The sequence below is a fragment of the Pleurodeles waltl genome, chromosome 2_2 (genome assembly GCF_031143425.1).
Source record: "Pleurodeles waltl isolate 20211129_DDA chromosome 2_2, aPleWal1.hap1.20221129, whole genome shotgun sequence".
NCBI lineage: Eukaryota > Metazoa > Chordata > Amphibia > Caudata > Salamandridae > Pleurodeles > Pleurodeles waltl.
The window spans coordinates 164,670,523-164,694,331 of record NC_090439.1 but is presented as its reverse complement, the minus strand read 5'-3'; the positions used below and the strand labels follow the sequence as shown (position 1 = coordinate 164,694,331).

The window sequence follows — 23,809 nt, the reverse complement described above, 5'->3', positions numbered from 1 at the left end:
GGCTCCCAGTCTGCCTGGGAGCGCCCTGGCTGGACATTCCCAGCCAATCCTGATGCTGCTCTCAGCAGTGCCAGGATTGGCCACAGGGCAGGCTGGGAGCCTGCCTACCTGCAGCGACAGGAACAAGAGGAGTGGCCCAGCGCGGGAACTGAGCAGGTTTTTTTTTTTTTTTTAAATAGATGCTATTCCTCGCCCCCCCCCCCCCCCCCCCTTTGATCCCCCTCACCGAAGCAAACCGCTACTGGACACACAGTATTTCATGTTTACTTAAAAAAAAGAAAAAAAAAGATATTGTTTCATTATACTGCACTTTGTATCATATTGATGTTATACACAATAAGACCCTTGTTGTTCTGGGTGGACTGTCTACAGGAACTACGTGATATGCGGTGGAGGCGTTAGGGTGTGGTTCTGGGAAGTATGACGAAATAAGCAGTGTGTGAATGGATGTTTGAGAATAAAGACATGCTCAACCGAAGCTCCTGTGTATGGCGTAATCCAGTAATCCCAACGTTTTGACATCTGTGGACCCCCCCCTTTTATCATTACTGGGACCTGGGGACCACCATCGAAACACTATTGGAATCTGGAGACCCCCCACACTGAGTTATTGCTGGGGAACCGGTCTACACATTGTTGATTATTTGAACCGCAAAACACTACACAAAAAAATACAGAAACAAGCACTTCATCAAACACATACACAAATGATAATACATTTTATTTAATTTGCAAACAAATAAAATAAAAAATAACAAAAAATTTAATTTTAAGAGGAAGGTTAGAGCTTTTCTAAATTCAACTGAAGCCACACATCGTCCAAACTGTATTCTGTTTGAGGCACCTGCGCTGCTCTCACAAATCAATATCAGTATATTAATTTCATTTTTAACCGCCAATTTCAAATTTCTTGACATTTATAGTACGTTTTAAAATTATCAATTGTACACTTAGCCACTTTATTAATCTGTTAATATTAGGTAATTTTTTAAGCAGTAGAGGACCCCCAGGGCTCCCCGGACCACAGGTTGGGAACCACTGGTGTAATCTATTTCCATGCTTCAGGGCTTGGGAAGACACTACAGCTGGTGACAGTAATGATATTTGTGTTTTGACCACTGACTCCACGTATCACTTAGCCTAGCAGCACACTGTCACATTAGTGACCACCAGTTTCATTTTGCCTATTAACTTTATTTTAGCACTAGCCACCGCCACGTTAAAAGCTTCAAGTATTTTTCCATGCCCATGTTATACAATGTGCTTTTTGCTCATCTTTTTATTCTGCGGGCCTGAGTGTTCTTTCTTACCAAGGGCTTAGGCTGATAAGAATGTACTAGGATGAGGTTTATAGTATGGCAGGGAACGGTTGAGAGGGCACCTTGGGATCTTGGCCAATTCTGATATGTTCCTTTCAAAGCTGACCTGAAGTAGCCAGTATTTCTGTATAACAAGGAGCAAGGGGGGTGGGGGGTTCTAGAAATCTCTCTGGCTTTTAAGGTTTATAAAAGACCCAGGACTGACGGTAGGGAGATTCAGAGACTTCAGTCAGGATTGAGTAGTCAATGCCTGAAATCCCATGAAGGTAGCTCTCTCTTCTTCTCTTCAACAGCTGATCTTGGAGTCTACAGCTTGAAGCTACTGAGAGAAAGATGAAGGAGCTACTGTGTCCCATGGAGATTACTTTTTACTAATTATTTGCTTTGCATTGTGTATGACTATATATATATATATATCTATATAGGTATCTGTATCTTTACATGTATATATTTGCTGTTTATAGAGGAAAGATTCTTTCTACATGTTTTCATTTTATTGCGGTGCACATTTTGCACGTGCACTCTCAGTTGTACTGACCTTTCTTTATGAGCCTCGCAGAGTGATTTATTAAATGTATTTCCTAGACTAAGAGTTGCATTCTAGACATTATATAGAGTGTGTGTATTTCAGCTTGGTCATTAGTGAAGAAACAGAAACAGTGACAAGAAGGGGATTACATATCTGTAGAAAACAAGACTGCCTGAGGACTTGTAATGGCATGGCATACTGCTTGTGCGTGCCCCATGTGCCAAGAACCAATGTAAAGCAGTTTGCAACCAGCACACGTGGAGTCAGAGCCCTGCTCCAGCCCATACATGCCTGCGGAAGCAATCAAAGGGCCTGCAGAGTAGCGTTTTCAAAACATCCGCAAATACCTCCAGCAAGGTTGTCAGCAGAGATGCTGTGCTGCGCCCCAAACGTAAACCAACTATTCAGACAAAGCAAGAAAACAATCATAACGCCAACAAGGTACAAGAAACTGAGATCCTGCTTGCATTCAATTTGTAGGCTCCTGCTTGCAGTTGATGCTTGCAGAGGTTAACAGAGTCACCCTACACAGCAAAATCAGTTGAATTACACATGCTAAGGCAATGGCAGCAGAAGGGAGCTCAAAACACAATGCAGCCATGTTCTTGAAGCCACCACCGCTGTTTGGCACATCCAAGAAACAGAACATTGGTGCCAGGTTGACTGAGTGGACTGAAAAATGTGATGTCTTCATAGATGCACCAGAGGAGGAATATTACGAGAAAATCATCAAATGTTTGAAAAACACTGCAGTTGATGGAGTGAAAGAAGAACTAAAGAAAGTTTCACAGACTGCCGTATCATCATATCAAACAGTGAAAAAAGATCTGGAAGCCAAGTTGAATCCAATGCCGAATGTTGATTATGAAAGGTATATCTTCAACAAAGCACAACAACAGGCTAGTGAAACAGTGGATGAGTTTATTGAAAGACTTGACACTCTTATTAAACACTGCAAGTTCAGTGACTTGGCCAATTAAGTCATGAGTCTTAGAATTGATGGCTGTCTTTTAGATTCTTTTAGAAGGCGCATGTTAAGAGAGACACTTGGTCTAGTGAAAATGCTGATGGCGCGAGAGCACAGGAACAAGCAGAATGACAAGCTGCTGACATGGAAGCAGGGACAGCGCACAATGTATCATCGTCAATCATGAAAAGCAAGCACAAAACAGATGCAGATAAATTGACGTAGAAGAAAACAAACTATGCTTCTGATTTGGATTGTTGTTTCCCCATGAAGGCAAATGCCCAGCCCAGGGAAAAATCTGTAAGGGTTGTGGGAAACAGAACCACTTAATAACTGTGTGTTGAGTTGAGGAAAAATCAAGTGCATCATGATGGAAAGAAAAGATGAATGTGAAAACATACCAGAAGAACTCTAGTCACACCTCCAAAACCAAAAAGCAACATCAGCTACAACAGGTAGAGACCAAGCATAATCAATTGATGTCAAATTAGTCATACAAATGTTCTTCAATGCCACTAAGTACCAGAGAAGACAATGGGTGCGGGCTGATGATGTCCACCAAAAGAAAGTATACGCATGTGGGGTTAGCTGCCTGTGAAGAAGACCAAAGCTCAAGAACAACTCATCCAACAAAGCACAAAACTTCCTTTGGACACTGTCCCAGAATTACATCGAAGGTAAACGGTCACCCCATATCCTTAATCATCAACAGTGGGGCGTCGATTAAGATCATTTCAGTAGAAAAATTCAACTGTGTCTTTCCCGTGCCATGCCTTACTCCTTCAGACACAAAGGTATACAAGTGGGCAGCGTCTAAACTGCTGCAAAGCCAAGGGTCGTTCACAGCGGCAATGCAACACAAAACAAGGTCAGTACGAGCCACCATTCTTGTCCTACTTTCAACTACAAACTCTGTGCTCAACTTGAGATTACTAGCCACTTTCTGTAGTTGTTTCATGGTTTGAGAGAACTCAATAAAATGAAAGTAAAGCTTCATATCAACAAAGACGTTTGTCCGGCTACCAAGCGTTCATCTGCATGAAGCTGTACAGAAATAGTTGGCAACACTTTCGAATCATGACATCATTGAATGTTCCACAGGCCCCACACCATTGATTTCACCCATAGGAGTTGTAACAAAAAAAGGATTATAGTGGAGCACTGCACATTTGTGTTGATATGCTTCAGCCAAACAGAGCTATTGAAAGGGCGAGACACCCTGGTCCCCATATAGTGGACATGATCATGCTACTGAATGGAGCTAAAGTTTTTTGCTGTCTTCACCTAAACAAAGGGTACCACCAACTCAAGTTAGGAGAGAACTGCAGATATATTACCACTTTTTCCACTCATGTTGGTTTGTTCAGATACAAGATACTGACTTCTGGAGTATCTTTGGCTTCTGAGATATTTCAGGATGTTATCTGTAGAGTAATCCAACCTGTTCCACATGCTTTCGATTACTGTGATGACGTACTAGTCTTTGAGAGAACCCAGAAAGAACACAACAAAGCCCTCACCCAAGCGTGCCAGTTGCTTGCTGATGCAGGTCTCACTTTAAATGCAGCAAAATGTTAATATCACAAAACCAAACAAGATTTTTAGGCACATATTTTCTGATAAGGGAGCTGACTCCAGATCCAGAGAAGGTGCAAACATTGTCATTCACTTGCTCCTCTCCACCCCAAGACATTACCATGCAGCAATCCTTTTTTAGGCATGGCCAGTTACCACTCAAGATACATTTGCTATTTTGGCACAGTGAGTCCCCCACTGAGAGACATGACAAAACATAATGTTCCTTTTCAGTGGTCTCCTGAGTACAATCAGAGTTTCAAAGAAATAAAATATGCAATTGAGAATGCAAATGAAATGGCCTACTTTGACCCCAAGCTGCATATCAAGGTAACTGTGGATTGAGAGCACGATTCAGCTGTTGCAGTCTGTCAAAAACAGATCATGCCAACTCTCAGCCAGAGAAGACGAGTCTGGTTGTTGTGTGGGCCTACAAACATTTTCATGTATTCCTCTATGGGAAACAATTTACTGGCATCACAGACCACCAGGCATTGCTCACTATTTTTGGAAACCCGAAGACAAAGATGCCTCCTCACATCAAAAGGTGGGGGTTAAGGCTGCAAGAGTATGACTATCAGATTGTGTACAAACTGGGGAATGATTAGAACCCAACAGATTACTTTTCACAAGAGTTGCTACATCATCCTAGTTGGACATCCAGAACGGCTGGAGAATATCTCAATTTCAATGTGACGTCCAGCATACCAGCAGATCTGCCTGTGGACCAAATCATTGCTGCCACCAACAAATACCAAGACATGACTGTTGTCAAAGACCTCATTGAGGCACAATAATAGATACAACCCACACAGCCTTTGACTCATGATACTGAAATCACAGAATGACTTCACTTGAGAAGGCATTCTATTGAGAGATTTGAGAATCGTCATACCTGAGAGCCTAAGGCAACAGGTCACGGAGTTGGCCCAGGCATTGTAGCCACCAAACGAGCTTTCAGTGTGGTTCCCTCAACAAGATGAGTGAGTAGAAAAGGAATTAAAGGCATGCCACATCTGCAATTGCCTGTCCCCCAGGGTGATACAGCAACCAGTGACTATGTCTTACCTTCCTGCCCATGCCTGGAAGAGAGTCGCAGTTGACTTTTAGGACCATTAGGAGATGGACAGCATCTCACTGTGGTCCTAGACGAATATTCCACTTTTCCTTCAGTGGAAATACTTTCCTCGACAACTCATGATAAAGTCATAGAAAGGCATTATGACATCTTTGCAACTTGGGGTATCCCAGAGATCCTCATATCTGACAAAGGCCCACCTTTCAACAGCAAAGAGTTTCTTGTACAACTCAACGTCAAACAACAAAAGAGTACACCCCTGTCACCTCAAGCCAGTGGTGTAGTCGAAAGGTTTATGGGCAACCTCAAGAGGGTAATTCAATAAGCATCGTTGGAAGGAATCTATTTGAGCCAAGCTATGTGCCAGGTCCTCTAGGCCTATCGATCAACTCCTCTCTCTACAATGGTGACAGCCCAGCTACCTTGTTGTTTGGGAGAGCCATCAGAACACAACTACCTCAACAGACATCAGATCAATAAGCGAATGCTGACAAACTTTGTGACACAGACGCTACTCATAAGAGCAAAATGAAAGCATGTGCTGATCAGCGCTGACACGCCCACGAAACAGTCTTGGACAAAGGAAACTGGGTACTGGTAAAGCGGAACCAGAAATGAAAGATGGACACCACTTTTGACACTGACCCGTTACAGGTGGTGGCATGTAAGGAACACATGGTGACAGCACATTGTCCTGGGAAGTCCATCACTAGGGACACATCCCACTTTAAACACCTATCTGGACACTCACAGTTGGAGGCGACCACACCCGTAGGTCCGGCGCCTGTGATGCCATTGCCTGATACTGGTAGACCTTGATCACCTTGGATCACCCAAGCCAGCAAACAAGCGTGGGCTCCTCGCAGGCTTACTGAGCAGATGTGATTTCAAATGATGCTTGCCACCTTCAATGTAAAAAAGGGAAAGATGTAGCATATAGATGCTATACACACTTAGGACCATTGTGATTCTGGGCGGACACTGAACAGGAACTACATGATATTGGGGGGACTGGGACAGTAGCAAGTACAAGAAAATAAAATTTTACATAACATTGTAGACTTGACTAACATATTTCAGTTTTGCATGCTGATACCAATTGTGGCCTATAGTAGCCATCATAGTATACTTGAGCTAAAAGTACAAAAAGGTCTTAGGCAGTCCACTTTCTACTGATATAAATGAGGAGACAGAAGACAATACATACAATATCATAAGGCATAAACAACGTCTCACTAGACAATTTCCGAAAACCTAAAGGGGTCACTCATTTGTTTTGGCACTGAGAGTAGCAATCACAGCATCCCATGGTGTAACTCCCACCCTTTTCCTCAATTTTTGTTGTAAAGTACGCTTAGCCATCATCCATTAAAAAAATTCACAGCTCCAAGCTTCAGGAAACAGGGCCAGTGCTGATTTCAAAGACATGACAATCTGTTGCAAGGTAATCAGCCTTGCAGAATCCACAAACCTATTCTGCTGCTTTGCAGGCTTAGGTCTTTGGTTGATGCCCAGAATGTTTGCATCTAGGGAAATAAGTTTATTTCTGCTCTCCACTTCCTGTGCCACCCTTTGGACCACTTCCCAAAACAGAGCAAGAACCAAAATTTCCAAAACATACAGCTAATATCTGCGTCAGCCTGGTGGCATCTGGGACACTCACTGGAACATGAAGTAAATGCTATTTGATTAATGAACTGTGTTGTACAGTCTTTGGAGTATCTTATATTGGATAATTTTAAATCGGGCATTGCATGAGACTGTTGAAGAGTACGGCAAAGCCACTGTTCTCTGTTTGGGAGTCAACTGTCTCCCTAGGTCGAGTACCCATTTGGCCAATAAGGAAGTGGTGTTCATTTTGGACTGATTAATAATACAGTTATATATGGTTGTCACGGCCTTCCTGGCCTTCCCATGCATCAGTAAATATTCTAGTGGGGCATGTACAGGCATCTCTGTATTTTCCTGACAAGACTGATTTGTTGAATCAAGGAGCCATGTGCTAGGAAGTGACCCAAAGGTATTTGTATGTTCTTTCAAAGCAGTTCAAAGGGCACCATCTCACAGTAATAAAACAAGCCCCTACGCCCCAATCATAGTGGCACTTGGCATGGGTCTCAGTTTCTCTCGGCAGAACCCCCACTTTATACAGTGAGGGATATGTCTACAGCAGGACCTCGGGAGCATAATTCACTCTACTGTTGGAGTGAGCAAAGCACTTCTTCCAACAATATTTGGAAACAATCAGCAACAGAGATCACTGTTGCAATTCACATCAACACTGAACACACTGGTCATTAACTTATCTACAATGCTAGGTCTTCCCCTGTAAGACAGCTCTAGCAGATGCTCATACTCCATACATTCGACCGCCCACTGCAACTGTGCTGCTAAGTAATATTTCTTCAAATCAGGGGCAGCTTGTACATGCTCTTGAGAGCGAAGTTGCAATTTGTATACCACTTTATTCGAACAACCTCCCCAAATTCAACTGTTGATTTCCCAAAAGACTCAATCAGCCACCACAGCGGGGACAAAGTATAGAAAACAAGACAGGATGACCATTGTGGAGAGGGCTAGCGTACACATCTCGGAGAAAGGAGCAGTTTCCAGAAGCAGACTGACTCCTTGGTTGCAGCCATCATCCTCCCCAAGTTACCCTCAAATGTGCCCCAACCATCATGGAATACCCAAATTCCCAGATACTGAAAGGGCACCATTGGAATGGCTAGTCTGAAAGATCCACCTCTTCAGTGCAAGCCTGATCCTTCAAGGTAAACATACATAGTTTACTTTTATTAACCAAGTTTCCACTCTAAATCTGAATGGCTACATTGGCAAGGTGAATAATAGGGGGTGGGTGCACACCTGCTGTGTACCACACTCTATCACAAAAGCTTCATAAACAAGCCTGCCAGTCCATACCACTGCTGTAGGACTTGCATAGACTAGGTGCACCCGCTTTCTATATATATAATCCCAGCTCAGGGCGTCAAAAGTATTTTCCGTATCAGTTGCAGCAACCGCTGGCTACCGGAATCCTAAAAAGTGGTTGTTCATCAGATGGTATAACCTACCAATGATCGTGATGTACTCATATCTGGGATCCAGAGGGATAAGCTCAGGCAGTATCAGGGACAGTCTGTTCACTAACAATTTGCCCAAAATCTTGTAGTCTAAATTTAAAACAGAAAATGAGTGGTATGATCCCACATCTAGAGGATCTTTGTCAGGTTTCAACAGGGCAATAAGTAAGGCCTCTGACAGTGGGGAACAAAAGCTGCATCTCTCCAGCTGCCTGACACTGCCAGTAGATGGGTTGCTATCTTCTCCTACTCAACTGCTGTGGGGGAGTCTAATGCTAAATTCTGCCATTGGTCACTCTCTGAAGCCAGGCATTGCTGCACATCTATTCCCTCTGACCTACTAGCCTCTGAACATGCATCTTTTTGTAGCGATAATAATACAGAAACAGCGTATCATTCACTTTAATCTGAGTAACGAGAGTAAGATTAGTTGATTTACCCAAGGCAGTAATTGGTTGTTCCGATCTGTCCTATCCACGTAATCAGGCTAACAGTCGGCCCACTTTGTCACCTTCATTGTGACTCCAGACAATGTGCTCCCTGTCATGGTAAGAACCCTGTAAATCTAAGACTTCTCTGTGTTCCGCCCTCATATGTGCCAACCTGCGATGTGCTGATTCCTCAGTGATTGCTGCAAATTCCAAACATTTTAGTATATCTTCTACTTTGAATATGCCCTGCTCTAGGTCTCTGCACACGCCGTGTGTTATACACATGTAGGTGTCCCTCACAGTCACTTTAAATGTATCCCTTTCTACAACTGAATGTCTAGCAGTGCCCTCCTTTTCTTAAAAAACTTAGTAATGCAGTCTGTAGTGCCTCTATATGCACCTCGTAGGGCGGCTTGTTGAAGCTGTCTACAAAAGGGATTGTACTAATATGCGACCCCCATACCAGTACCAATTTCAACAACTATGATGCAATAGTGTTATAACACAAATATTCTAAATGAAGGATACTCCCTTAAAATTGTGACTTGTACAAGAAGAAAATCACAGAAATACAGTATGTTAATGTGTTCTGCATCTTTCCACTCTCTGCGTATAAAGTCCTTAATCTTTTCAGGTAGAGACAGAGGGTGGAAGGTTTATTGAACTGTAGGGATTGAGAACTCTTGAATCTTCCAAAAACAGGAATCTCAAGAAAACCCAATTTGTCTTTGATGTGGTCCAATACCTTGCTTACCTCCTCCCTCCAGGTGTATTTAACAGTGTTTGAACTGATGGGTTCTGGATCTGAAGAAGAGGAACAAGAGATCTCAAGATGCTTAGATGCCACTATGATGTCTACTCCTCTGTCTAGATCTTTCGCAGTCAAAACATTAGAAACAGCCTCCAGGATTCAGTTCCCTTTGTTTTGGGCTAGCAAACAAGTCTACTGCCTTTTCTTCCATCCACACCATAAGAACAGGCTGGAGACAGGTGTATCTTCTTGGACACTCTTTTGCCTTCTTTTCACTGAATAGTAGAAACCTAATACCTCGAGATCCAACTCAACCAATGGAAAAAAGATTAAAACAAGCCAATCGCCCATAGACTTTTTTCACATAGCCACTTGGTGTCTCTTAACTTCCTTTTTATTTAAAAAAAGTATGTATGACACAGAGTGTTTTAAAAACCGTACATGCTTCTGATAGCCTGCTCATCTTTGCCCTCTGGAGGGAGGTGCAGCCAATATAACTTTTTTTAGACACATGCTTTTGTTTCCTAGGCGTGTTTAAACAAAAAAAATCTTCATGCTTAAACAGACAGCCTACTGCCAATTGCTTTAGGTGTGCTTCTCTTTCAAACTGTGCTTAAGTAAATAAACCCTCAGTGGCTCTGCTCAGGTCCATGGCCCTTCCTTGATATACACACACACACACACACACACATGGGATTAGAAGAACATGGTGCAGCAAGTGCCCCACACTTCATTGAACTTGTCTGCATGCAAGAGACACAACTAAACAGGATATGTTGTGGGGGGTACAGCTTGTTAAGACTGTCTGCTGGAGGCACGTATGTCTAATTTCTTAACAATAAGAACAAGGATGGGGACAAAGAGGTAATGGTTTTCAGCATAAAAGTTAAGTATGTATCCCCAGTCAGCTGTCTACAGATATGTGTGCACCGCTGTCTTGTGGTTTTTGCAACTGTATTCAGCTCTGGATTGATATAATGCAAGTAGAATGGATGCATTTTATATTGTGTCAAAATTACACTCTAACATTGTGTAAGGTAGAGGTTAAATGGATCTAAAGATTACAAATGTTTAGTGTTAGTATAAAGGTGTGCATGAATTTATCATAGACTTCACATTTTAGGAATGACATTGCATATGTTTGGTATACATTTCCTGTGATAACACACATAGGTAAAATTTGTTGTAGGCACAGTCTAAAGGTGCAGATTTATTCACTAGTTGCACTATCATCTGATGATGATGAGATCTAGGAATACCCTGAATAATAAATATTTATTATTGTGAACTGTGCATTTGCACTTTTTCCCTGGACATTTTATTGAAAATAAACTATGTGATGAAGACTCTTAAGTAGTGGTGTAGCATTGTGTAAATATGTAATGTTTGTTCCGAAACAAAAGTGAATCGGTGGTGAGGCCTGGCGCCGACAGAGATGGCCGCTTGGTAAAGGAGCTCTGCACACTGGAGGCCTGTGATGGTGGCGCAGGAGTCGGCGGAACCCGAGGAGGGAGACCCTTACACTTCTCTTGTCCTCCGGAAGCGTTCTGGCGAAATCGCAGACCCTGCGCTCTAGGCGGCACCTCTACCCTGGCCTAGGATGGGCCGATTGACCGCCAGACAGATCTTGGGCCGAGCGCCCCGATCAGAGCCGCAGGCTCGATTTTGGAGCTGATTACGGGAGGCCCGCCGAGACAGCCAACGATCCGCCAAGGCGAGGGAGGACCGAACCAGTGGTGGGGGAACACCTTCCCATCAGTTCCTGTCACGCTACCCGCCCTCCAACCACAGGCACCCGAGGGACTACAGCACAGAGCATGAGGGCCCGCAAAGAATATCTGAACCACCCCCATCGGGTCTCAGTTGGTGAGGTGTGGACTAGTATTCAATCACTTCATGGGTTACAGTGATAGACGGAGCCTGAAGGCTTTGCCCCCGAACCTCAAAGGCTTAACTCCCTATTTAGTCTCTGAGAAACATTATCTACATCCTAGTTCACTTTGCTTGACACACTGCGCTACCCACTATAGGCCCCTACTCTTGCAGTGCAAATTTTGCCTCCACTCCCTCCCCTCCGCTCACCCTATCCTATGCCGCATGGGGCACATGACCTTGGACGCCAGCTGACCTTCTACATCCGACACATATTTTAAACATGCTGAGACAAGGCACCCTTACCGTCCCCCCTCCTGGCCCGTAAGTGGACCCTGCCTCCTTGTGGTCACCCAACGGGGCTGCAGCAAGTGATTCCCCCCCCCCCCACGCATCCTGCCAGCAACCCATCACCATTACCACCCCTTTTTTTTTTTTTTTTTACCATTTATTCCTCCCTCTGTGCTCGCCCTCAACCAAAACAGCCACCTCCGGTTCCTCCCAATACACTGATATGGCTCATACTGTAATATCCTCCTTGCCTCTCCCCCCTCACCAACGCGTGGGCTACGCAAGTTTAGGTCTGCAGTTTACAGCTCCTTACTAATACTGGAGTCTCCCCCTTTACTCCGGAGCTACCTTTGTGACACCCCTTCTCCTACTCTTCATCATTCCACCCTGCCAGTATCCCTCAGATCTCCACCCCATCCAACCAGTGCTCATCCTACGCTTCCCCTCGCCCAGCACACTACATCCTATCACTCTGACAAACCAGGGAGTGTCCACCCTATCTTCCTCTATCAACAGCATTAGCCTTCCCCCTTAAGGACCAAGTAACCCCAGTGCAAATCCTACTTACCTGTTATCATGCGCCCCCCCCCTCTACCAGCTCTCAAACTTCGCAGGCTACCACCGGGGCCTCATATACTCTACAAACTACCCACCTCATTGATCATATGTCACAGACTAACCCATCCAGTTTCCACTCCAACTTGACAGTTATCTTGTGCAAAATCCACAACCTCACTCATATCAAAAGGAAGAAGGTATTGGCCTATCTGCAGTCTCAGGGGGTGGATATTGGCATGCTGCAGGAGACACATCTATACAAACTCGAATCTGATAAGCTACGCAATGATTGGGTGGGAAGATAGATTAATAGCAACTGCCTGGCCTCCTCCGCTTCAGGACCGACTCGGAAGTGTGGAGTCACCATTCTCTTTAGTAAGTCCTTATCCCTCACCATCTTGAAAACATGGTCGGATACACAGGGTCACTATATCTTAGCCAAAGTCACGATAGCGGGCAGGGTTCTATGTCTGGGCTCAATCTACGCTCCCACTGGAAACAAGCGCTCTTTCTTTCTTTCTCTTAACTGCCTTCTCACTGAAATTGGTGCCTCACATAACCTTCTGGGAGGGGATTGAAACCTTGCTATTGGCTCGGTCCTCAACCGCACAGGCCCCTTAGGTCACTCTAAACAGGCAGACAGAGCCCTCCTTTATGACAGACTGGCCGACCATGGCCTAACCAACCCATGGTGCCTGGCCCATCCATGGGACAGGGAATACTCTATCTCAATGATCCATGGCTCCCAATCCAGGATTAATTACTTCCCGATCGCCCATAGGACAGTGGCACTAGTCAGCGATTCCCACCTTCTGCCGGCTGCACTATCTGACTACTCACCAGTCCTCGCTCTGGATTTGGGACTCACCTCCCCGGAGCGCAAACCGTGGCTACTTAATGTCTCCAGTTACTGTACCCTCCCCAAAAGGAAAAACACAACTAACAGCCCACATTTCCACATATCTTGCCAACAACAAAGACCCTGTTTCCTTCCCTAGAATATTATGGGCAGCAGCGAAGGTGACCCTCCTGGGCCAATTAATGAGGGATGCAACCCTCGCTATCTCTAGACGACGTTCACAACAAAAAGAACTGGAAAGGCAGATAGCGAACTACACCCGTATGTATTCCACTGACCCCTCCCCACTTACCTGTGTAGAAAAATGGAACAGGTCAAGATGGACCTTAACACCCTCTACACATCCAGCATGCTCTTCAGAGGCTGAGAGGGCATCATTATGAACTTGGGGAAAAGGCGGGCTGCCTCCTGGCAGCACAGCTATAGCAACAGAAAGCAGCTCTTGTCATCCCAGCTATCCAAAATGCCACCGGCGGCACTATCACTCACCCCCAGGACATTGTAAACAAGTTTGCTAACTTTTACCGGGCTCTTTACACTCCCAAAACAGCGGAAGACCCCGAACGCCTTACCACATTCTTAACGGACCTCCGCCTGCCCACACTTACAGAGAAAAGCAGAGACCTCTTACAGGGCGAGATCAGCAAGGAGGAAATCACACAGGTTATTACCAAACTCCCATACCACAAAGCACCAGACTGATTCCCACCAGAATTCTATAAATGGGCAGCCGCAGATGTAGTGGACTCCCTGTATGAGGCCTTCCAGAATGCAACCTCGACTGGCACCATTGAACCTATCTCCAGCAGAGCGACCATAGCGGTCCTCCCAAACAAGGTAGGAACCCCTTACTCTAACGTAGTTATGGGCCAATATCCATTTTGAACGGTGATATTAAAATCATGACATTTCACTGAGGGACTAAACTCATCACTGTATAAAGTATTTTATTTTGAGTATACCCTGATCCTGGCCTTATTATTCAATTGTTACTAATTGTTTGCTGATTATGTTATTTCGGCGTATGTGTGAGTTGTGCACTTACTCTCATTTGTGACAGTGGCAAACACAGTTTGTATGTTTTAGTTATTTTTTTTCAAATGCATACATTAGTGATGGACAGATTAATTTTGGTGCAGGCATTCATGTTGTTACTGGACACTTACACCAAAATGACATATGTGTATCTGCTTTTGTGATTGAATGAATCATGAGTTTATTTTGAGATGAGCAGCTGCAACTCCAAGTGTAACAGGAATGCCTGTGACTTACCTTGTGTTCTAGGGTGACAGGGTTGATTTCTATTGTGGACTTGGCCCAGCAGCAACAGGATAACTGGAAGCAGCAGGTTCATGGTGACAGAATACGAGGAAAGTGTTCAAAGGGTGAGTTTTGTGTTTATATAGCTTCCAATCTGCCAACTCAGGTGTGGAGGTTTAGCCACCACAGTTGCATCAGTGGGACTGCACATCCTGAAAAGGGGCTGTAGTCCTACCACCAGCTGTTTTGGCATGTGGGGCTGTCGACACAGGTGAAGATTCTTGGAGGTGACAGGGGAATGTCGGTGGACTTTCACCTATGCTCCCACTGCCTACTCCTCAAAAAATGTTTCGTTTTTTTCTTCATAAATGCAGCCAGTTTTCCTTCCAATATTCATGAGGTAGGGCTATTTGAAACCCAGTGAATCACAGAATAAATTCAATGGAGTTTCTTACATTGGAATTGCAATTTCATAATTCTCATGGAATCGCAATTAGGAAATCACAATTTCTAATGTACGTACATGTGGGCCATGGTGATTTGCTTCGGATGATGTGTACCTACCACTATATAAAAAGCTGCATTTACTCAGAGAAAGACTAAGTGTGATTTTTCTGAGTGGAGTGCTACGTAAAGTAGCCCACAAAGGAAAGTGGAGGTACACACCACCACACATCACTTGAGTGTGTTCTACCTCACTGGCAACTGAGCTTACATTGAATAATATTAATGCTTTATAGCTAAAACAAATATTTCTAACTGGTGTTACAGTACAATCAGTCTCTCCAAGGTGCCCAGCCTGTGGACTGTGACCTTCTCAACACATGGATGTTGCCCATGCTACATATAACATTTTAGCACCTTGTGGGCCAAATTATATGCAGTAGCCAAAAATATCCCTGCCTTTTGCATTTACAATAGACTCCTCTAACCAAGATTTATATTAGATAACAAATGTCCAGTCTCTTTTTGCGAAACTTGGGCTTACATATCGGTGTAAACATGTGCAAAAGGGGCACAATAATTGTGCTTAGGCATTCAAAGTTTCTTCTATTTCAAGCTCCAGATTGTTTTCGAAGCAAGAAACATTGAGGGAGAGTGGCATTGGGATCGAAATCACATGCATGCACAAACCCACCCACAGTAAGTAATTTAAGATGTAATTTAGCAATGTGTGGGTGCTCGTATATTATCAGGATTGAAGTACCTGACATTATACACATATTTGCGAATGATTGCAAGCTAGCTATCAGTTTTAACCATAGAAATATAGGAATAAAGAACACTGGATCAGTTTATACTATAATTAAAAACTACATTTAACCATGTAAACGCAGAGGGCGTGATGTTCGCATACTCTGCATTCTCTCTAGTACGCGAAGGACATGAAAGTTGTGTTCTATGTGTCTTGAGAGAAAATCCAGTAGCTTCTCCCCGTATCCTGAAATTTGTATTGCTTTTTTTTTTATATATACCTTTGTGATTAGCATATTTATAGCACTTTTTCACCATCTGAAACTAAAAGCAATCCGTGCCTAGTTTGATTGATGCTTGGAAGGGCATAATTCTGTTTCAAGCAACGAAAGTGCAGGAGAGATACCACTGAATAATCCCCGTGGATAATGTCCCCTTTCTGCAGTACCTCTCCCAAGTGGATCCCTGGTTGGGATTGCCCTTAGAGGGTGATTCCCCGAGCAGAGGTCCGTCCAATGGACACTAGGGATTTGCTGGAGGAGGAAGGGGAGAGGACCTAACTGCGCAATGATCAAGTGCTAGTCCCCACAAAACGAATCATCTGCTTTTCTGCCCTCTTGGGAGAGGGTGTGATTGGGGTTTTTAGCCCAAATTGCCCTCCAAGGGAGCAGACAGCCCACAAGTCCAGGAACAATTAAATTTGGCCAAAATAGAGTGGGGTGGCCCACCTAAGCATCAGATTTGTCCTCCACCATCCAGAGACCACAGACAATTCATTCCCCAAGACAACAGAATTGGGGTTGTTTAAACCCAATCAGATCCCCACTGGGTGTCAAAAGGCCCACTAATCAGGAGTGATATTTACAAAAAAAGTGAAAGAGGTGAGGTGGCCCATGCAGACACTTGAATATGACCTACCCAAAAACAGGCTTAACAGTTTTCTCTCCCACTTGGGGGCAATATTGGTGGAAGATGGGGGTAAAAAGACCACTATACATCAGGGAAAAACTGTAACAAAATAAATAAAAATGAAAAAGTGGCAAGGTGGGCGGCCCAGTTATGGGGCTGTGCCCCTAACGTATACCAAACCAACACTGTCAGTGGGGCAGATTGCGAGTTTTGATCTCATCTCTGCCATCCCCCTTCCATGCTCCCCCAGAACACCCGGAGGAGAGAGTTAGAAAGCTCACTGGATGCTAGTGTTATTTAAACACAAAAATAGAGTGTTGGCCAGCCCTTCTTGGCATCACGCCACACACCCACCCCTAAAGCCCAAATAATGTTTCTGTCCGCATCCCCAGGCAAGTCCTGGGTGGTGTGAATTTTATGTATCCCATTACATGTGTCTTACCCAGAATGCCCTGCTATCCTCAAACTTTAGCTAAAATCACGATCTGTCCCCCATTTCTGCGAGGCAAAGTTACAGAATATGCAGGGAAACACAAAATTCCTATCACCTAGTGTTCCCAAACTTTTCTGTATATAAATGAAAGCCAATGTCTGTTGGTGGGATTGTCACCAGCTATAAGGATGAGAACTGGAACCCTATGAAGCCAATGTGGTTTCTGCAGAGCCACTGGTTGGTCTGTTCTTGTCTTACATAATCTGCTCAGACACACAAGTGGAATATCTTTTTTTAGCTGAAGAAGTGTGGGAATGCTGAATGTTAGGAATTTTGAGGACCCCCAGACTGCAGAAATTTCCCTCAATTAAAATTTACTGCATGTGAGCATAAATGTATGAATGCGTGGCATGGAGTGTACAAAACATTGATATCACCCAAAATAAAATAAAAATTAGATGCTTAAGTAAAAACTCTGTCTGCTTGAATCAATATGGATAGGGGTGTTAAGCTTTAATGGCTGCCACTGAGCGCATTCCTGGAATAAGCTACACTAGGCAGACATTCTTGGAAGAGCTGTGCGAAGCTAGCTGGTTGACTGCTCTCTATGCAGGACAACGTAGTGTTCTCACAATCATGAAACATGATGAGAAATAAAGTAACTATTCTTAGAGCCCACTGACATCTGTAAAGTTTTCTCTAAGTATACTATAATTTAAGGAAAGCATTTCCATTCCTTCCTAGCTAGGTCACAATGAAGAATGCATTTCCATATCCGCCTAGTTAAGAGACTGGGAGCCGCCACAAAGTTTGCCATCTCATTAAAGGAACATGTACCTTCAACCACGAAATCCTGTTGCGCATTTTTTCCTAATGATTTCTTGCTTTACCTGATACACTATTGTTTAACAGGGAGCATATACAAAAAGCCTTTTGCACCCACGGTTTAGTCACCTGATGAACTTGAGGCAGTTTCATCCCCTTCATTTTCCCCATATCCTGTAATGGATATGGCCATCGCAATTGTGGAAGCAGCAATGGTAAGCATCTGACCAGGAAGCTCAGCACCTAAAAAAAAAAAAAAACAATAAAAGATAAATACAAAAAGCCAGGTTCCTGGTCACAAGTGACCAAATATTTCACTTAACAGAGCTGGTGGCAAAGTGCTGTTCGGAAATCCCTAGTATTAGTTCTGATTGCACTTACAACCTTACAACCCTTGCACTCGTATAACAACAGTACAGTATCACAAGCATTCAGTGCGCAAAACTGCAATTCATTTATTCGCATTTTGCAAAAAATTAAAACCATTTGTGGAAAGGGGCTAAAAATATTTACATGTTCCATTTAACCAACTTACTACTTTTCAAAGAAAGAAAGTTATCAATATTGAAATAAACATTTGAGGAAATGATTTTGGGTCAGGGACTATATTGGATTACTTCCACTTATGAATGTAGACGGGTTGAGTGGCAATGTTTAATTAATGTCTAAGCAGTAGAGTTTGGTAAGCGTGTGCATAGATGCCAACTTGGCAGCCAGACTCCATGGGCTAATGCACTCGTCACAAACTTGGCTCTGGTGGTATGAGCCCACAAGCCCTCAGACGGTTGCTTCTTGGCTAGCACGTAGCAGATTTTAATGCAAAGCACAATCATACAATGGTCTGTTTCTGCACAGCCTTCGCTTTCTTTGTCTTGACAAACCCAATGAATAGTTGCTCACCCACCCAGAACTCTCACCCACCCAGAACTCTCTAGCACGATCAGTGTAGAATGACAATACTCTTTTAGGTCCAGTCAGTGAAGTCTCAAATCCTCTTTGGAAGGGTGAGGCGGAGCAAAGAAGGAAGGCAATGTGATGGTCTGGCCTACTTGAAAAGGTGTTACCACTTTCAGAAGGAAAGACTCACATGTCCTCAACACAAGTTTGTCTGGGGGAAAAAAGCTGTGCAAGGAGGGTACACAGAAAGTACTTGCAGTTCACGAATCCCCCTGCCTACATAATGGCCACTAGAAAGACTGTTTTTAAGGTCAACAGGCGTAGAGGGCCGAGCACGTCAGGAAGGTCAGTACCAGGTTCAGGTTCCATTGGGGCATGATGAAGAGGCCTGGAGGAAAAATATTTTGTAGGCCTTTGGGATAACGAGTCACAACAGGTGACTTGAACAGGAAGGACTTGTCCAGCAACTGAAGGATGCCTTTAACAATGCTCAGAACAAAACCTAGCTAGGCTACTGCGCGACGAAACAACAGAACCTTAGACAAGGGTGCAGAAAGGGGATTAACAAATTTGGAGGCACACCAAGCCACAATTGTGTCCCAACAGCAGGCCTATACTGTCTTGTCTGAGGGATACCTGGCTTCCAGAATTACATCACAGACTTCTGGAGGGAGGTCAAAACTGTTAACTGCTGCCGCTCAATCTCCATGCATGAAGGTGGAGTGTGCGCAGGCTCGGGTGCAAGACCCTGCCCTGTTGCTGCAACAGTAGATTCTTCTGAACAGGAAGCCAGATCAGAGGACGGACGCTCATGCTCAGGATCCTAATCTGCTGGATGCAGTGAGGGTGGATGTTGCAGCCCATCCTTTTTGAATTTGTTTACTGATAGTACCTTATTCTTGGCACCTTGACCGCCGTTCCTTTTACTTATGGTGAACGCAGTGATCTCTGCTGATCAGAGCTTGGCAATCAATACAGACCAGCAAATGCATATAGCGGGTTCCTTCTTTGGGCCCTCTATGCGAGTACAATCATTTTTAAACTGTGAACATTTTGAGGCACAATTGATAGGGTGCACTGCTAAGTCCCTCCATGGTTTCTTTCAGGTGTCCCAATCACTGAATGTTCATGATGAGACCTCATACCCTATAGAAGGTCAAAATGTCAACAAGTGACGAATGAACCATTAGATTAGATCCTCTGAATGTGACGGGTCCAATGGACATTGAGATTATTGTCTAAGGTTGTTTGCTGAAAAATTGGAAAACTACACTCCTTTTGGTTTTTGTTATATTAACTATTTTTTGCACTAATGTTTTTGTAGTGGTTATGGGTTTCAGCTCACATGGGACACTGTTTACTGTCACAAATATATCTTGATTATTTTTTCACAAAGAATGTGAAATGTTCATTTATGGTGGTCTTTGATTCTTCTGTGTCACATCCTACTACAATACTGATTTTTGGTGAATACCGTAGTTCAGGATACAATACTCTCCTTGCACTATATGCAGCGTTAATAATTACTTGGGCATGGTTGTTTGTGATCGTCTTGAGGGCTCTGGACAGGAGTGATATTAGCCAAAAATAGTATAGGAGGCCTCAGTTCCACTAAAGAAGAAATGCATCTCAGTGCAAGAGTCGCTTTTGAAAGTTTGTGCGCCAAACACTTAGCTAATCTAGGGTTATTTTGATGATGTAAAGAGGCATTCAGATGTATTTTCTTTAAAGATGGTTGAAAGAAATGTCAACTCCCAACTTTTTTAGGTTAATTATGTTTATAGAGGGATAAGTCAAGTAACTTGTGTAGAACCTTGGACATTTTCTTTTCCCTTTGTGCTTTGGTATGCAATTTTGGGCTATGAATCATTCTAGGGTTCTCAAAATGACCACGCGGATAACAAGATGTTATAAGGCAATACATTTAAAATGATAACTGTAGGGTCAATCATCACTTCTCTTGACCTTGAAAACTCTAATTTATGAATGTTGCATGAGAGTTTGATGAGTCAGGAAGCATCAACCGCGGTTCAAATAGATGACGTATTTAGCAACCACCTTTTGCTATGGATTAAGGCACTTATGTCATTAGTCTCTAGGGAACTGTGGCTTAAAGCATTTTCAAGCCTTGTCCTTTCAGCACAGTAAATCAGCTAGTCATAAACCTATCTTCCTTTTAAGAATAGCCAATGCTCTTCTTTTTTTGGATTCACAATTTAATCAAAGGCCTATCTCATCCTAACTATCCTAAACATGACCTACTAAACTAGTCAATAAGCAGCATCAAGCAATAGCACAGTATTTTACAAAGCTGCCAATTTACATGCTTTAACTTGTTAAATATACTCATAGGATATAGAAAAATATCCAAACAGGACAGGAGTGGAACACCTATTACTATTTACCTTTAGCACTCAAGAACTATCTTACTGCAACAGGTGGCATGATTTCATGACAGCTCACAAAACACAAGACTATCTCACCCATCATACAGGAGTGCTTCAATGAACGCATCATTTGTGAGTTCAGAAAGCACCCACATTATTTTAGGGATACACCCAAATCGTTGTAGAGAAGCATTGCTCTCCAATACAGCAGCACGATTTAAATTGCTTAATGTGAAGATTTTGTCACTTGAATCACAAGGGATGCAGAAAGGTTGGCTCAAGGCGTGTGTGCCTTGACGTAGGCTTGTTTCACAGACTATTGTCTTGTTAGACCACGAGGGACCCACAACATGATACCCTCATATTGGTAAAGGGCCACTGCCCTTAAAAAGAGTTAAGTAGCACGATTGGTGTGGTCTTAGCATACCGTTTCTGTAATAGTGATCAGTAGAATGAACAGGCCTTGTCACTGGAGTGGGGCCTACCCGTCCACTAATGTAAAGTTCAGCTGCTCTGTACTTAAACTTACCCTGGGGCCTGCATAATGTTAGTATGTAGCACTGTACAGCACACATATTTGTGTATGCGTGCTATAATGTGTGTGTGCCAGTGTGTGGTACAGTACACAGAGGCTTGTGGGTTCCTTGTTGAAATGCAAGGCCTTGGGAAGGCACGTGGTTGGGGGTGGAGCTATCCCAGACACGTTTGTGGATTGCCTGAATTCATATAAACTGGGTGGGAAAAACACACTGGAGGAAGGGAAAGCGAGGCTCTCCTGAGAACTTCTAAAAACTTTGATTCTGGAATGAGCACATTGTCAAAGAGACGATGAGGCTAAAAAGGGAGCACTGTCCAGACAGGAAATCATAAAGAGTGGGGCGAGGACCTTAACAACTTTTGGTTAGGCATCAATCATTGAGGCTGACACTGAGGTGTGATAATCTGGTCATTCCCATATCCTGTGAAGTGGTGCTATCACGACTGGAATTGTTCCTGCAGTCACAGTAGCTCCCTTAACCAAGGTCAAGATAGAACTGTGGGCACTTCAAAGGAGGCAACATCAATGAATTTCAATGAATGAAACACTAAATTACATCTGTGTCTGGAAACAGAATATAAAATGGTGAGCTTTAGCCTCCCAAAGTGCCAAACTGCAGCTCTACATCATGGAGAAGCTCAGCACAACTTCTGCCTGCCTGCGATTACCACAGGCCTTAGGAGGAGGAGGAGTGTGCCTAAAGGGAGAAAATTTAAGGGGGGATTCTGCAACTGGACCCTGCGACTACTGAAGTGTAAGATGCACTGTTCAGTCAGAACCGCCACACTACTCTGGCCATTTGTTGCTCAAGAAGGGCCATCAAGTTGGTGCATCACTGAGACCACAGAGGGCCATCACCAATTGCAGTGAAAGGGTTCTTGCCCTGTTTGCTGCTGTTCACGATCCTTGTATTCCCAGAGGAAGTTTTGGGGGGGGGGATCAGAAGCAGGGAGGTTGATTGTATTAGGAAGAGAAAGGCGATGGTCCTTGTGCAGCATGTAAAAATGAAGCGTACAGGTTATGACACTTGTATCCAGAGCATTTGCTTCCGTATCACAACACCAGAGTGAGCGGTAAGACTAATCACCAGGTACAATCTCTCAGGGGACTTACTCAGACTATAGCGCTAAGGCACTGAGGCATGTTGACTTTAAAAGCCATCATGGAACTTCCAAGATTAGCCCTTGCACGTGGAGCCTAACCTAGTGCTTAATTTTTGGTAGTTGTTTTCCAGTGCCTGGCACTGGCACTTAATTGTCAGCACTCCAGTGACAGACTATCATATGGTCCACTATCTAATTTCAAGATGAGCACAACAACTGTGTTTAATAAGTCAATATACATTAAACAAGCATTTGCAATGCAATCGTTCTTGCGTTTGCTTGAGTTAGAACTAATAGTGTTGTAAATTCCTAACTGGACTTTTCTTGCCACATAAACTGAAAATGAAAAGTAAAACAGTTGACATTAGCAAGCTGATTTAAAGCGCCACGGCCGCCATGAGCACGAAGGAGACACTAAAGGAAAAAGAAGTTTTCTGGCAGTCAAACGTATCAGCAAAAGAGCAATTATCCATGTAACAGGGCCGATGGCCAAGGCAGTAACAATACTGCCTAAAGGAGGGACAAACGTAAAGCAATTACCAATGATAACAAAGGACTTTTGAAAGGCGAGCCCATGACCAAGTGATAGTGATGGTCATTCGGTGGGTATGGTTAAAAGCCCACAGACAGATTACAACAGCCCAGAGTGCTTGCGTGGTCGACACAGAAAGAACAATACTTGCTGCTCACAGCATCATTCTAGATTTAGGTGGCCTGGAATAGTCTGAAGTATCCCACGTGCAACAGTTAGTAATTGTGCTGGTTGTGGCAATGGGTGGTGCAGGCTGAGGGGGCATCCTGGGAAGGGCCTTGGCACTTAATTTGGTTAAAAAAAAAAAAAAGTAGGCACTGGCCTAACCTATATGGTGCCTCTCGTAATGAGGAATACCCATAGTTAGCCGGAAGGTAAGTTTGACTCAGGATGCTACATGGACCATATTAGAGTG

At 43.7% G+C, this 23,809-nt stretch overlaps 1 protein-coding gene across 1 annotated transcript in view; it reads right to left on the bottom strand.

Annotated features, from left to right (window-relative positions):
• TMEM245 (transmembrane protein 245) overlaps positions 1 to 23,809 on the bottom strand; it is a 533,540-nt gene that overhangs the window by 340,509 nt on the left and 169,222 nt on the right. The window contains exon 4 of the mRNA XM_069219563.1: positions 18,067 to 18,180. Coding sequence (XP_069075664.1) covers positions 18,067 to 18,180 — 114 coding nt within the window. The remainder of the gene's footprint in view (positions 1 to 18,066; positions 18,181 to 23,809) is intronic.